Source organism: Lacerta agilis, chromosome 8 (assembly GCF_009819535.1).
Source record: "Lacerta agilis isolate rLacAgi1 chromosome 8, rLacAgi1.pri, whole genome shotgun sequence".
Taxonomy (NCBI): Eukaryota; Metazoa; Chordata; class Lepidosauria; order Squamata; family Lacertidae; genus Lacerta; species Lacerta agilis.
In genome coordinates this window covers 50118758-50134446 of record NC_046319.1, presented here as the reverse complement: position 1 = coordinate 50134446, position 15689 = coordinate 50118758, and the positions used below count along the sequence as shown (strand labels likewise).

Below are 15689 nucleotides of genomic sequence, written 5' to 3'. Positions count from 1 at the left end.
GCAATTAATTCCTGATAGGGGAATGGAGTGTGTCAAACGGAGAAAGAGCTTTTTGAGCAGCTATTCTGGAAGAAAAGCAACTTAGATGTGGCTCAAGGCATTTTGAGAGGCTACAGAAAGGAAACGGGGGCCCAGAAGCCAGTTTTTCTCCAACCTGGCACCCTTGAGATGATTTGAACTACAGCTCCCATCATTCATAGCTGTTAATCTCCCATCAGCTCCAGGTAGCATGACTGAGTCCAACACATCTGGAGGCCACCCGGTTGCAGAGAAGACTATCTTACCTGTTTTTGCTTCCTCAGCACTTTCTGTTGCCTTCAGAAAGGAATGACAAGACCATGTGAGTCAATACACACAAAAATAGGCAGAAGTAAATGGCTAGCTCCCCATGAGGTGCAGGCCCCCATGAGAACAGGGTGCTGGACAAGATGGGCCTCCTTTGGCCTGATCCAGCTGCTGTAGGGCTCTTCTCATGTTCTTAATGGCACCACTTTGATAAAATGCCAGAATGGGCCTGAGGGATTCTCCCCCAAAGCCCCGCTGCAGAATGATGGCCCATCAAGCAGGACCATGCAACTTTAAACAGTTGTAGTTTGTTAAGGGTGCTGAGAGTTGTTAGGAGACCCCTCTTTGAGTTTCAGTTAGCAGAGGGTGGTGTGGAGCAGGAAGGGCTTCAGAAAATGGGGACTGGAGCAACTGCCCAATGAAGAACGATCATGACACGTGGGGTTTAATGAAGAGAAGAGAGGCATGGCAGGTATGCAAGGCAAGGAAAAGGTGGATAGGTAAGTTTTCTCCCCCTCTCATGACAGCAGAACTCATAGGCCTCCAAGGAAGCCGAATGCTGGAAGATTCAGAACAGTGCATAGTGTGCTCCCACAAATCTGGTTGGCTTTAAAAAGAGGATTAGACCATTTCACGAAGGTTGAAGACTCCTGATGGCTGTGAGTATGAGAACCTTCATATATGTATCATGTATATATTCAGCTCAGGATGAAACCAAAAGGTTAACTATATCATGGGAAAGATCCAACAAAACCATTAAGTGCTTAAGACACCACATTCAAACCTCAAAATAAAAAGGAGAAAAACACAAAGCAGCCATGTTTAGTTAACTGTGGTATAATCTTGTACAAGTTGGGGAGGGGTGGGCGGGGGGTCTCACAATGGCACCAGCTTCACAAGATACAGTGCAGGCAAAGGGTTTTTTTTGCTGCTGCTTTTTGTGCAGCTTCCATCTAGGCAATACAGAGGAGCTGGAGCAGGAAGTGAGTGGGTGGGGGAACAGTACCCAACAGTTACAATTCAGCTGCCACGAACAGCAACTAAACAGCATTTTCCAGGTGTCACAAGATTAAAAAAAGGTTTTGTTTGCAACAACGCTCAAAAAAGCAACAAGGCTAACCGTTAACAGCTAACAAGTGAAGAGAGGCCAGAACTGGTGAAAAAAGTGCTATTCCGGTTAAGAGTGGTTAACGAAGCACAGACTACAACATCGATCTGGGTGTTTGGTGGTTGGATTGTCGTCGGCACGCAGCCTTCCTGCCCTCGGATCAGGCCCGGTGTTTCTTGATGAAGTTGATCAGCCCGTTGGTGGAGGAATCGTGAGATGTCACCGGCGCATCAGATTCCAGTTCTGGCTCAATTTTCTTGGCCAGCTGCTTTCCAAGCTCAACGCTGGTTTTTACATACAAAGGGGAGGAAAAGGATGGATTTAGGTTAGAGACCAAAGGCCTGGCTTAGACACTGGTTATAACCTGGATTTCCTCCAAGAAGCTTAGGGCAGCATGGGTGCAAATCAGCAAGGCCTGCAACCACACAGCTGGTGGTAGGCGCTACAACCTGAGGTGCACAAGGCAGGCTTTGTGGCTAAGCAGAGGACTGATCCGAGGTCGTCCCAGTCCAAAAACATGTTGAGCCACACTGGCAGGAACAGTTTTACTGGCTTAGAAGAATCAATCCAAAATGTGTATTTTCATGGCTACTAATCATGATGGATATTGCTCTGCCTTCAATTTGGAGGCAGTAATGGTCCTGAATACCAGTTGCTGGAAACCACAGGAGGGGAAGAGTGTTTCTTGGGCTCAAATCCTGCTTGCACATTTCCTACAGGTGCCTGGGTGGCCACTGTGAGAACAGGATGCTAGTCTGGATGAACCACCTTTGGCCTGATCCAGCAAGGCTCTTCTTAATAAAGGTGCGCGCTCTCTCTCTCTGTGTACACACACACACACACACACACATATATATAATTTTCCCTTTACTATATGTTTCCAACTACGTATGGGTATTTTTATTTATAAAAGCATAACCAAAAAAAGGAGGCTTTTCAGTGACTAAGTGCAGCTTGGTTGTCTGAAGGAGCATTCAGACAATTGATGGCAGTGAAGATCAGTCCAACCTGTCAAGAGCATTACGTGCTAATCCTTTAGCAAAGTTGCTACAGCAATAGGCCAAGGTGCAAATAGCTTATTTTTCCACTATGAAACAAGTTTGGCCTAGACTGATCTTGGCTCCTTTCAAGTTAAGTGGGAGTCCAACCCATAGGAAAGCAGAGACTCATTTTGCAAGGAAAGCCCCTCCCCCGCCCCATATACATGAAAGTGACTTACCCCCACTGGTCATAGCTGTTAATATCCCATATAACTCCTTGAACAAAGATCTTGTGTTCATACATCGCTGTAACAGATTAAAGAAAAGAGAAGAAGACAGGCAGGATGAATAGTGAGTCTTATGGGAGACAAAGCAGCCTATGAATACAAATACTCAAGAGTAAGACGTTTACCAATTAAGGCTCCAAGAATGAATGGGTTAAGTTTAGTAAACACAATGGAATTGGTTGGGCGGTTTCCTTCAAAGACCTATAAAGGAAACACAAGAGATACACAATTATTATTACACTCTACTCTTTGGACACCTGTCAATGCATCTTACTGTTTCACAGCCAAATAATCAGTGAAAAACCGTAACAGCTACAGGATGTGCCACTTCTTCAAATCCTCCCTTCAACAAGCTTGTGTTTGAACATTTGGGTCCTTCCTGCCCTTAAAAGCAAAAGCTCATCCCTTGTTTGGTGCCTGGCTGTCACTGACAGGCTTATATTTGTAGTGTCCTTGGAGCAGGGACCTGCCTTCCCCTGTAAGACTCTATAAAGACAATAAATACTTTGATACCATTTCAAAACAGATTATTGTTCAGGCCACAGTGTTTCCTTTTTTCCCCCCAAGTGAAAACTTTAATTTATACAGGCAGGGTCAAAGAACAGCCAGCAGGATCAGACCAATGCCCCACTTAGTCCAGCATCCTGTTCTCACAGTGGCCAACCAGATGCCTGTGGGAAACCCACAAGCAAGAGAGTGTTCCTCCTCTGCTATGTTTCCAAGCAACTGGTATTCAGAAACATTTCTGCCTCTTGACAGCTAATAGCCACTGATTGCCTTTTCTATTAACTTGTCCAAAACTTTTTTAAAGCCATCCAAACTGCTGGCCATCCTTGCCTTCTTAACTCTGAGCTGTATGAAGAAGTCCTTTCTTTAGGGGAGTTTTTAATGTTGATGTTTTATCATGTTTTAATATTCTGCTGGGAGCTGCCCAGAGTGGCTGGGGAAACCCAGCCAGATGGGCAGGGTATAAATAATAAATTATTATTTCTTTACTGTCCTGAATCTTCCAACATTCTGCTTCATTGGATGGCCGTGGGTTCTGGTGTTGTTGGGGGACAGGACTTTTCGTTACCCGCTTTCTCCACATCAGCCATAAGTTCATCAACTTCTATCATGTCACCTCTTTTATCACCTTTTCTCTAAGAAGCCCCTAACACGGCAACCTTTCCTCACAGGGGAGTCACCCTGGCTGGCCTTCAATTTATCCACCCAGTTGCAAACCATAGTGCAATGCCTGTGACCCACCCAGGTGCTGGAAACAGTGCTGCAACTGAGGTACCTTGTGTGGAAGAATCTTCTCCAGGGCATCCCCGCTCAGCCCAGAAGCCTGCAGCTCTTTACGAGCTTCGTCTGTGGTCTTCCCTTTCATTAAGGCCTCGGTCTGGGCAAGGAAATTGGCCAGAAGGATCTAGCAGGAAAGGAGAGAGAGGCCTGTGTCATTTTCTGTGGTGACCAGGATTAGGACAGAGAGAAGGTTTGCCCTTTCGTATTTTAGATACCCTGCTGCTGATTTTCTCCATCCTTTTTTAAATGCTTTTGTTAAAAAAAAATACACAATAAAATAGATTTGCATATCACAACTGTACATATTAGTATTTTTATTTCTATTGCCAAGGATTAGAATACCAAGTGGACAAAATTCCCCTACAAAGCAATCCCCACTTCATTTAAGGAAATTGCACTGAAAGCATTCCAGAAATGGCATCTTACTCCTCTATGCTTGGCGAATAGCGATCCAATTCACACCCCATGGTGTTAGAGGGGTGCAGAATTAAGGGGCACTTCCTGCACATGTGGTAGGAATGCAATGAAGTTGCCACATTCTGGGATTCCAGCCTTACAGAGACCCACAAAATTATTGGCCAACACCTAAAAAAAAGGGAAGCGAGCTAGCCCTGTTGAATTTATTTCAATTTAAGTGCTCATTTTAAACTATTAATTGGATATTTACTGGTTGTGCCCAGGTTGGCAACTGCCAGATATTGGAAGGTGCCAATTTTAGTTACTATTAATATATGAATGGTTAGGGCAGGATTGCAAATCCTATGGTTGAAGGAAGTGAATTCCAGAAAGGAGCAGATGGGGATAACTGCCATTTTAACCATGATTATTCACCAACTCCACCCCACTTCTCCAAAACCAATAATTATCCAGAATGTGTAATTTACTGCTTGAGTGGCATACAAAAGGTGAAATGGTAAAATCAACAATGATAGACTGGGCTAAGGATGTGGGGCACAACATCATGATGGAGAATTGGGGAAAACTGTAGAGAACAGGTATAAAATTTTCAGCATGTAATATTCTTAGAGAGAATGTCATGAAGATGATGTATAGGTGGTATTTAACATCGGTTAAATTGGCAGAAATGTATCATGGTCAGAGTAATAAATGCTGGAAATGTAAGCAAGTAGAAGGATCATTCTTCCATATGTGGTGGACGTGCCCAAAAGTAAAAGACTTCTGGGAGAGGATTTATAATGAATTAAAGAAAGTGTTGAAAAACACATTTAATTAAAAAAACCAGAAGCCTTTTTACTCGGTATTGTAAACCAGGAAATCCCAAAATGTGACAGGACATTCTTTATGTATGCCATGACAGCAGCTAGAATTTTGTTAGCTAAAAACTGGAAAACAGAAGAGATACCAACAATTCATAGAATCATAGAATCATATAGAGTTGGAAGAGACCACAAGGGCCATCCAGTCCAACCCCCTGCCAAGCAGGAAACACCATCAAAGCATTCCTGACAGATGGCTGTCAAGCCTCTGCTTAAAGACCTCCAAAGAAGGAGACTCCACATCTGAAGAATGGCAGATGAAAATGATGGACTATATGGAACTCGCTGAACTGACCGGGAAACTTCGTGATCAGAGGGACGACACGGTGGAAGAAGATTGGAAAAAATATAAATTATATCTAAAAAATCATTGTAAGATTAAAGATTAGAAGTAAGCTGAAAGATAAATTAGGCTGTAGATCTAGAAGATAAGATTTGAAACGTAGAATTGTTTGAATAAATGATAAGGACTATAGATTTTAAGAGAGGTGAAATTTAATTAATAATGATGATTGTAACAATGTAAAGAAATTACTAAATATGATTTATAAGGAACGCAGGAAGAGAGGACGGGAGGGAGTCAATCTACCATGTTAAGAAAATAAGATAGGGTATTAGGATTTATGTATTGTTTTTGTTTTATACTTGTGTTGTTGGTATTATTTTTGTTGTTTGTAATAGTGTGTTGGTTTGTTAATTCTTTATTGTGTGAAAAGTAATTAAAAAATTTGGGGGGGGGGAACCAATAATTGATAGCACACCCTGGAATTGGTAAGCTGGTTGACACATGTAATGTGCTAAAAAAAACATGTATCTCTTGCTGGAGGCCTGTTGCCAAGTCCCTTTGCTAGCCACTGCCTCCCTTTAATACAAGGAAGATGGAACCTATTAACTTCTGATAGCACATGCTGAAATCTCAGAACCCAGGGGCAGGGCTTCATTTCCTACAATGCTCATCAAAGCAAGAAGCTGAGCCAAGCCAGCTATACTACACAAGGTAAAATATATATACGTGTGTGTGTGTGTACCAAAGAGCAATTTTTTTCAATGTACTTGTTTTATACACAGCTATGCTTCAAAACCCTGTGCTGGCAGGAGCTGGAGTCCAGGTTGGGCTCAACAGACCTGCAATCTGATTCAGTATAAGGGGGCGTCTTGAGTTTGCATGAAAGCATCTCCAAATAAGAATCTCCTGCAAGGACCTGCTTTCTCCATGGTATGCAAGTTTCCCCACATGCAAGAAGCTGCTTTGAAAACATGCTATTGGTTTTTGGCCATTCACCTTGTGATGCAGCCCTTTCCTGATAGGGTTCTGCGTCTGGACTGGGATGAGGAAGTCACACGGGATCATACGAGTTCCTACAGGGAAAAAAAAAGATTTTATGAGAGTCTCACTTGATGCAGTTAAGTTACTTTACAGAGATCATTAAGAAAACTTGCTCTACAAGACTAATCATGGGAAACTATTCTAATTTGCTGCTTTATTTTTAAGTGACCTGACATCTCCGCTGCTGTAACACACTGACAGTGGTCAGATTAATAAGTGCCCGAGATACATCAACTTGCTCTCTGCTACTCCAAAGAACAGAACATGAACCAATGTGGTATGCTGGTGGAGGTTAAAAGGTCTGGTCAGGACCTGGGAGACCAGGGTTCAGATCTCCAAATCAGCTGTGAAGCTCACTGCATCACCTTGGGCCAGTCAACCTCCTCTCAGACTAACCTACATCACAAGGTTGTTGTGAGGGTAATTCTGGGGGGTGGGGGTGGGGTGGAGAGAGAACTCTGCATGACACCTTGAGCTTCTTGAAGGAAATGTGGGATATAAACAAAAAAAATAACCAGATGAATTTTAAATATGTGGAATTTGCAGATTTCAGCTGAACACGAGAAGACGATCTTTGCTGGGAGTCCTACATGACCTGCTCCCTGCATTAACTGGTCTACTTCCACCTGGCCACAGGGGTGTGTGCTCAGATTTTTGTTGGGGGTCAAGATTTAATTTTGGAGATGTTTCATACTTGTGTATTTTTATTGTTAGACCTTACGACGACTCATGTGGGGATTTGTTTAATTGTATACTTGCTGAGATGTTTTCATTTATTGATCATGACTACATAAATTAGTGTGTGTGTGTGTGTGTGTGTGTGTGTGTGTGTGTGTAAGCCACCTTGAGCATGGTTTAACTATGGAAAGCAGGCATGGAAATCAACAACACGGAAGAAGTTGTTTGACAGTGGCATAGGCTGTCTGGATACGTGCGTTGCTCTCCTTTGGTGAAAGTTATTAGGTGCAGCCTGGCCAGGAACCTGCCTGGCCGTCCTATATTGTCCTTCCTGGATGAGACACTGCCTCTAAAGCCCCTTCCAACTCTGGGATAACTGGCTCTACTAAAATGCTCAGAATATGGGATCCGCTTTTCAACATACCTTGATGGATCAGCTGATAGAAAGCGTGCTGCCCATTGGTTCCAGGCTCACCCCACACAATTGGCCCAGTATTGTAATCCACACGAGTGCCCTTCTTGGTGATGTATTTCCCATTAGATTCCATGTCTCCCTAATTGACAGCAGAAGTTCAGACTTAACACATAAATAATCACCAATTCAATTTATTAGTCACCTTAGAAGTCTCCAAGCTACGTGCAAAAGTGTAACAAAAGTAATAATCAGGAAATAAAATTCATTTCAATAAAAGACATTCAGTAAAACAGCAGCAATAGAACCATATGTAGGCATATATACTACTAGAATCAGCCAGAACAGAGGAGACACACACAACTAATTGTGCACCACCAGGAGGGTTGGACAGAGGCCTACACTCAGTGCAGCACTGGCAGCCTGCAATCCACCAAGCCACAACTCTTTATTTGGTGGAATGACCCACAGACTGCAATTAACGTGGATGCTTCCCTGCACCCAATGCGCCCAATGCACATTCACGGATCCTCATTCCACTCTTAAGATTGCAGGCCTGGATTCAGAGAGCAGACCAACCGATGAGGAGCACAAGGGGATAACTCCAACAACAACGACTCCTTACCTGCTGGAAGTATGCTGCAAAGCGGTGCATGTACTGGTCGTAGGGCAGAAGCGCATGGGTCTCAGTCCCGAAGCAGTTGATATACCAGACCCCCAGCATTGCCAGCAATACGGGCACGTTCTTCTCCAGCGGAGTAGTGCGGAAGTGATTGTCCTGTTTGGCAAATGGATATAAAACACACCCATGTTATCAAAACCAAACCTATAGCACACGGGCCATCCTGGACCCAACATCAAACACACTCATGAAACTCCAGGTTCTTTAGAGCAATGCAGAGCTGGCTTCTAGCAGCAGAAAGCAGAATTTTTTATTTTGTGAAAGCCAACAGTGCACTGGGCAGAGGGGGGGGGGGATAATACTGGAACCTGTGAACATACTGGAAAGTAAGAACCCATTCAGTCAGTGGTGCTTCTACCAGTTCCTGTAACTGTGAATGGGAGTTGCATGGATCTTCACTGCGTATGGCCAATGCTTGTGATCTACCAAGCCAGAGAGATGACTGATTAAGAATTTTTTGGGGGGGATGTTTCTTGCTTGCCCTACATAACCCCAGCCAACAACCTTAAGAAGAGCCCTTCTGATCAGGCCGATGACCCAATCTAGTCCAGCATCCTGTTCTCATAGTGGCCATTCTGAGGCCTTAATGGAAAGCTCTCTAGAAGGACATGAGTTCAAGAGCAGCGCTCTTCCCCTCCTGAGGTTCCCAGCGACTGGTGTTCAGAAGCATTACTGCTTCTGGTGCAAAGCATATCAGTATTGGCTAGTAGCTACTGATAGCCCTCTCCTCCATGACTTTGTCCAAATAGGTGGAGACACAAACACAATAATCTGTGAAGAATACCCAAATACTCACCATCCAATGGGCTCCAGCAAGCAGCTTCTCGAAGTTATCATAACCTAAGTAAAAAAAAAAAATTTAAGCAAACACCAGTATTATTAAGTGGAAATGCCTGTTTGCAAACCACACAACTGCAAAATTCTATTCCTCGTTTTGTTTGTTTGCTATGTTTGTCAAACTCAAAAGCAGTTTGTGGTTTGGATCTTGATGATCTGAACCCAACGTGCCTGTGCAATTTTACCCTGAGTCAACACAGCATTCAATTTGGAAAGAAGCGAAGAAGGCTGCTCCCTACCCCCATTTTCATTAGATTTATATTCTAGTTTTAAGAATCAGAAACAGCTATCTGCAAAGCTATGAGCCATTCAATTTTTTAAATAAAAAAACGAAGTTAGTTTTCTAAAAGGTACTTGATCTTTTTTTCTTTTTTTAAGCCCCTAAAACCAAAGGTATCAACCCAGCATAGTAGCAATACAAGATACCATGCCAAAGAACTCTGGGTACATACCAATATGTAGAGCAATGGAGAGGCCAATGGCAGACCACAATGAATAACGGCCACCGACCCACTGCAAACAGAAAAGAGGGTGAGGGGAGAGGAAAGTCATTTGAGAAGACCAGGGTATTCTAGGCACAAACCTCCAGGGACTTCTCTGCAAAGCACTGCAGCGCAGAATCCCCAATTCACTTCAACTGGGTGTTCTCCACAAAATAAAAAATAAATAAAATCCTTCCAGTAGCACCTTAGAGACCAACGTAAGTTTGTTCTTGGTATGAGCTTTTGTGTGCATGCACACTTCTTCACATACACTGAAACAGAAGTCACCAGACCCTTATATATATAGTGAGAGAGTGAGGAGGGGTATTACTCAGAAGGGTGGTGGGGATGGGTGTTCTCCAAATATTTTGAACTAAAACTCTCCTTTAGCCCCAGCCAGTGTTGCTGATAGGGGAGTTTCTAGCCCAAAATGTCTGGGGAGCAAAGGTGGCTGTAGATGAAGTATGTGGCAAAAGCAGGCATTGTCCCTCTATCACTGGGGGATGGGGGGGGAGAGCTTAACAGGACAAGTCAGTCAAATATTTTTAAATATATATATACTGCTTGATTGTAAAGAACCTCTAAGCAGTTTACAACACTATAAAATAAAACATTCAAGTTATTGATAGAAAACAGGTATTAGAAATATTCAAAAGATGGACGAAGTAGCAAAATAAAAATAAAACACATGCAAGTTCTACATGTCTGCATAGGTTTGACTCAACAAAGTTGTTTTAAACAGGCACTGAAAAGTGTGGTACCTGCCTGATGTCAAGGGGCAAGGAGTTCCAAAGTGCCTGTTATTGTTTGTCAGCCAGTGGCCATTACCACATAAATCACAAAACAGATGTTTAAAGCAAAATACTGTGGGTCGTAGCCAGTTTTCATTTCTACTCAGAGCAGATCACTGAAATTAATGCACCCACATTAGTCATGCAAAAAAATTTCAATAGTCTACTATGAGTAGAATGAGCACTAGCTACAACCCTGGAACGTTTGGATTCTTGGGGCTTAGGAAAGAGGGATGAGAGGAAGTTTGACCCACCAAACTAGGAAAAAAATGAGGCACCAAACAAAAGGGAGCGAATGGGCAGCATTCCCAGAGCCAGGTCTTTCAGGGTATGCATTTGGGGCAGAGCTTTGCCACCTGAGCTTGGGCACCTTAAGGAGGAATCTGGCACATGGGAAGTTTCTATGGCAGGAGGATGAGGTAAGGAAAAGGTGCAGCCAAATCCTTGGACGGTCATGAACTTTGGATTCTTCGCTGCCAGGCAGTTTATGATAAGCTCAAAGATCGAAGTTCAGCCCCTGCCCCACTTTCAAGATCTCAAGCAAGGCTGACATTTGACCTTTTTACTGACCTAGATTATATACAGTAGGCTCCCATCAGGCAAAATGTCACAGCTTATAATAACCCATGAAGACCAGAAGCTGGGAGCAGCAAACTATCTCCTATTACCCAGCAGCTGTCTAGACTGAAATGTGTTCAGAGGCCTCCTAGCCTGACCTTTGACAAGTTCCTTAGCAGAAGAGGCCAGACTTTCTGCAGTGTATTCATGGTGGTGACCCCTAAAACCTGCCCTTCATCAAAGCTCCCCTGCACTGCAAATTATTAGCAAAGGGGAGGGGGGGTCAGCACATTGCTACTGCTGCTGCTGCTGCGGAACGGATTTTTATTCTATCCCAAACTGAGGAGGGGGACCACACCTGGAAGGCATGCAGTTCCTAGGATTTATCAAGTCCTGAGGCAGTGATGCCTACCAACCTGGATGCCTTTAAAGATTGGGCAAAATCATGGAAGATTTCCTTCCCCCACTTGGTTAACACAAAAGTGGCTTGGATGTTTAGGAGAAGACCATTGGTGTGTGTCTGCCTGTGTACATGCCAACTTACGTTTGAGCATTAATGGTTTGTTGTTTTAGTAAAAAAAAAAAAAAAACTAAGAGTGGAAGAAGAGCTGTCTGGATCAGGCTGATAACCCATTTAGTCCAGCTTCCTATTCTCTCAGTGGTCAACCGGACGCCTCTTCCGGTAATGCCCACAAGCAGGAGCCAAGCACAAGAGCTCTTCCCCCACCCTGTGTTGCTTCCAGCGACTGGTATTCAGAAGCATTGCTGCCTCACAACAGGTTCCTGGGTGCAGAAGTAGGCTGCATGCAATGATTCCCTGTGTATCTAGAGGACAATGTGTATGTAGGGAGCCTGTGAGGAGCACTTGTCCTATTGTCCAATGATGGGCTTGCATAGCATGTTTTACTTACGTCCCAAAACTCGAACATGTTCTGAGTGTCAATTCCAAAGTCTTTAACTTTAGGCTAAAAGGGGGGGGGGAGCGGGGGGGGGGGAGAGAGAGAGACAGAGTGCAACAGAGATCAGATTGATGCTAGGCAGAGAAGCCTGCAAAAAATTACTAGGGCTGCGGCTCAACGGTGGAGCAGCTGCTTTGCATACAGAAGGCCCCAGGTTCAACCCTCAATGGCATCTCCGGTTAGGGTTGGGAAAATACATATTCAAAACATATTAAGTGGCTGAGAAGCCGCAGTAGGAATGTTTATCAAAGTAGAGCTTTCTTGGGAAACCCTGAGCAACACTATTTACATCTATAGGGACAGAGCAACCAATATATTATTGTGCCTGTATTTCTTAAAGAGAGAAGAATAAGGGCACATTCACACTATACACTTAAAGCATTATACCACTTTAAACAGCCAATGACACCCCCCAAAGAATTCTGGGAGCTGTAGTTTGTTAAGGGTGCTGCTGAGAGTTGTTAGGAGACCCCACCCGCTTCAGCAAGGAGTGCCATTTTGGCTAGTTAAGAACTAGCACGTGTGGGATCAATTCACTTTAAGTATGAAGAATATTTCAAGATATTCCAATAGTATTCCTTTCTATTTCCATCATATATTTTCAGCTGTGGGCCAAACAATAAGTGTCATGGGAGATTTAGGAATGGCAATGGAGGGGAGGGGGTTAACCCTTTCCTTCCAGCCATGCAGTTTCCTCAAATATGCTACAAACTTGGCAGAGGAAGACCTAGTCATCAAAATGTTCCCTCATCTTCAAGGCAAAAGCTCTTTCTGTAAAACAACAAAAGCAACAGGAGACGTAGCATCACTGATCTCCTGCATCACATTACTTTGATCCCAACACTGCTATTAAACTGTTCTGGAAGGGCAAAAAGCTACAGAAACTTATAAACTGAAATACTCACCCCGTTGGTAGACAAGGCAGCAAAGTGCTTGGCCACAGCCGCAGGCTTGAAAGAAAAGGAAGGAAGGAAGATTGTTGGATAACGAAACAAGCAAGATATTCTGAACTGCCACGACAGCCCTGGTAATCATAACTAAAGTTCAGAGACCACCACTGCTGATCCACCTCCCCAAAGCTAAATATCCTATCGGGTGTTTTTTGTTTTTACCTTCATGGAACCTTTATTCAGAAAAAGCATACATCGTTTTAAAAACTCCCAACAAAATTTAACTCATCATAAAGCCAGCAGTCTCAAAAAAAGGAAGTCCTTCATACCCAAAGTCAATACCACAATAAATGTTACTGAAACCATCAGGTGAGAGAAGATGTTAAAACCTAACGTACTAAAACTACTGCTACCACAAAAATTGGTTTTATGCCTGTGTGTTTGTTTTTACAGATTGTCACATGAATCAATGGTATCCTGTACCCTACAAAAGGATTGCTGCTATGCTTTACGCAACAGGCTTTGTCCAAAGGGATGCCAGACAGGCTGCCAAGTGTTACCAAGAACCGGAATACAGTGGTACCCCGTGTTCTGGATCGCACTACGTAACATGGACGTGCTTAACACGAACGCCCCCCCCCCCAAAAAAACCGGAAGTTTGCGCATTTTTGTGCTTCTGTGCACCCACACGTGCTCCGGGGAGGACTTCCGGGTCACGGAGGTCCGTTAGTTGAACATACAAAACATGGAGCGTACGCAACTCGAGGTATGACTGTAATGAACTGAGTTTGCACTTCAGAGCATTCCCAACACCAAAGGTGCAGCCAGGGGGGAAATAAGGTAGGAGTTGGGCAAACTGCCTTTTGGGGGAGGGAGCATGTCAGTCATTACTGAGCTTATCAAGAAACATCAATATGCTGAGGAAAGTCAAATGTTCCTGAGAGCACAACATGAAAGCCACTCCCTCAATTAAGAAATATTCAATTAAGATAAACATCCTGTGATAAACATCAACTCAGGTATGTATTCCCTTGGGACAGCATTTGCTGACTGCTCTCCAGAGTAGCTAAGCTTGCTTTAAATATTATTATTAACTGACCAACTGAGCAGAATTGAGCTCCAGTTTATACATAGCAGGAGTAGCCAACATGGTACCCTCTCCCCAAGTCTCTGGACAACAACTCCCATCACTCCTGACCTATGGGGACTGGAGGGGGTGGGTTGTACTCCAGCAAACCTGGAGGGACCTGTTCTTGCTGCAGAAATGAATTCGCCTGTGGAATGAGCACAGCCAATTTCCTCCTCAAGACATTACAGCTCACCGCCATGCAGTGATGGCATAAACACAGTACTTTTTACCAGCTGTAGCTCATACACCAGTTACAAAAGCACAGCATTGAATCAGCAAGGACAAATGGAAAACCAGCCTGGCATTTAACAGCTACACCGCTAGACTTGTTGGGCAGAGCATCAAGAAATGCCAAGGATCCCCTCCTGGGCATTAAACAGTGATAGAGTACCCACTGCTTGCACACTGAGCTTGCCTTGCCTTCAGTCCCCCAGAAGTGCTGGATCCAGCCCTGAACTTTCTGGCATACTTGCCATGATGATGATTCCAACCCAGATTACGGCCCTCCAGATTCCACCCTATTGGGAGCTGCTTTTTGGGGTGTGCGTGTTTGTGTCCTGGTTTCTTCCTAGCGATTTCATCGTTTTTAGAATTGTAAGGTGGTGGGGGAGGCATTTTGCAAGAGCAACCTGTGCCAGTATGAAAAGGCTGTTTAACTGACCCCTACCATGCAGCAATTAACAACCTCTCAACCCCAGCTTCATCTGCAGTTCAGTGTCTGCACAGTGTCTTTTTTAGACTCCATTAAACAGGCAGCTCTGCCCCGCCATCAGGATAAGATAGTTATAGCAAAGAAGACGCAGATCCTTTTAGAAGCTGCTGGAGAACGCAGGGCTCCACTTCAGGGAACCTATTCATAGTTCAGGCATCTGCCTTTGAAAGGCCAAGTCCTGTCTCAAGTACAACTTGGTTTCAGGCTGCAAAGGAGTTGCCAAATATAAAAAGGGGCACTCGCTAGCTTGCCTTTACTCTCATGTTTCCTTGCAGCCCAACTGGCTCCAAAACTTTCCTAGGGAGGAGTCTGCCAAGACACCTCAGGCCTCCGCAGATGGAACGCAGGCCTCTCCCTGCAACAACATTTTCAGGCCTGGAGTCGGCCTGAGGGGCATGTGCTCCCTTCCCATGACACAGGAAACTGCCTGCCCTCCATTCCTTCCCCACATCCAGTCATGTCCACCAACAGTCACCTGGGCTCCCTCATAAACCAGACTACGAGGCAATGGTTTGAGATGCATTTGCAAACCATGGCTGTGGAGGTAACTGTGGTTAGTATTGGTGCAGAGGACCGTAGCTAAATGCCAACGAGGAAGGAAGGATGGGCAAACACATTCTGAAGACTGGCTCCCAGTTTGCAGTTTGAGCTGGAACTTTTCTGGAGGATTCCAGCTACAGTTCAATGACCACCTGGGCGAAAGCATGTAGCAGTTCCTAGCAGGAATTAAGACAGCAGAAACGGCACCCAACACTCTTGCACCAAAAATGTTTTAGAGATGGAGCAGGCTTGCCAACCACAAGTAAAATGAAATGTCTACTGAAGCTGACTCCTGTCTCTTTCCTGGCTACCTTTATATCTACATTAGTCATTTGCCACTTTACAGATTAATTTATTTACACAACTGAGCACATAACCAAGGAACTTTCACTTACATCTTTAGCAGCATTTAGGAACCACTCTTTGGCTGTTTCGGCATTGGTAATAGTTTCTTGGGTGGTAAAAGTC

General features: G+C 44.1%; 1 protein-coding gene across 1 annotated transcript in view; it reads right to left on the bottom strand.

Moving 5' to 3' along the window:
• Positions 1-1204: 1204 nt before the first annotated feature.
• Positions 1205-15689, bottom strand: part of GPI (glucose-6-phosphate isomerase) — a 32840-nt gene continuing 18355 nt past the window's right edge. The window contains exons 7-18 of the mRNA XM_033157383.1: positions 15617-15688; positions 12856-12900; positions 11903-11956; positions 9613-9673; positions 9120-9163; positions 8267-8419; positions 7654-7783; positions 6507-6583; positions 3943-4071; positions 2786-2861; positions 2613-2679; positions 1205-1677 (exon numbers count right to left, since the gene is read on the bottom strand). Of these exons, the coding sequence (XP_033013274.1) occupies positions 1554-1677; positions 2613-2679; positions 2786-2861; positions 3943-4071; positions 6507-6583; positions 7654-7783; positions 8267-8419; positions 9120-9163; positions 9613-9673; positions 11903-11956; positions 12856-12900; positions 15617-15688 (1032 nt within the window). The 3' untranslated portion in view covers positions 1205-1553. The remainder of the gene's footprint in view (positions 1678-2612; positions 2680-2785; positions 2862-3942; positions 4072-6506; positions 6584-7653; positions 7784-8266; positions 8420-9119; positions 9164-9612; positions 9674-11902; positions 11957-12855; positions 12901-15616; position 15689) is intronic.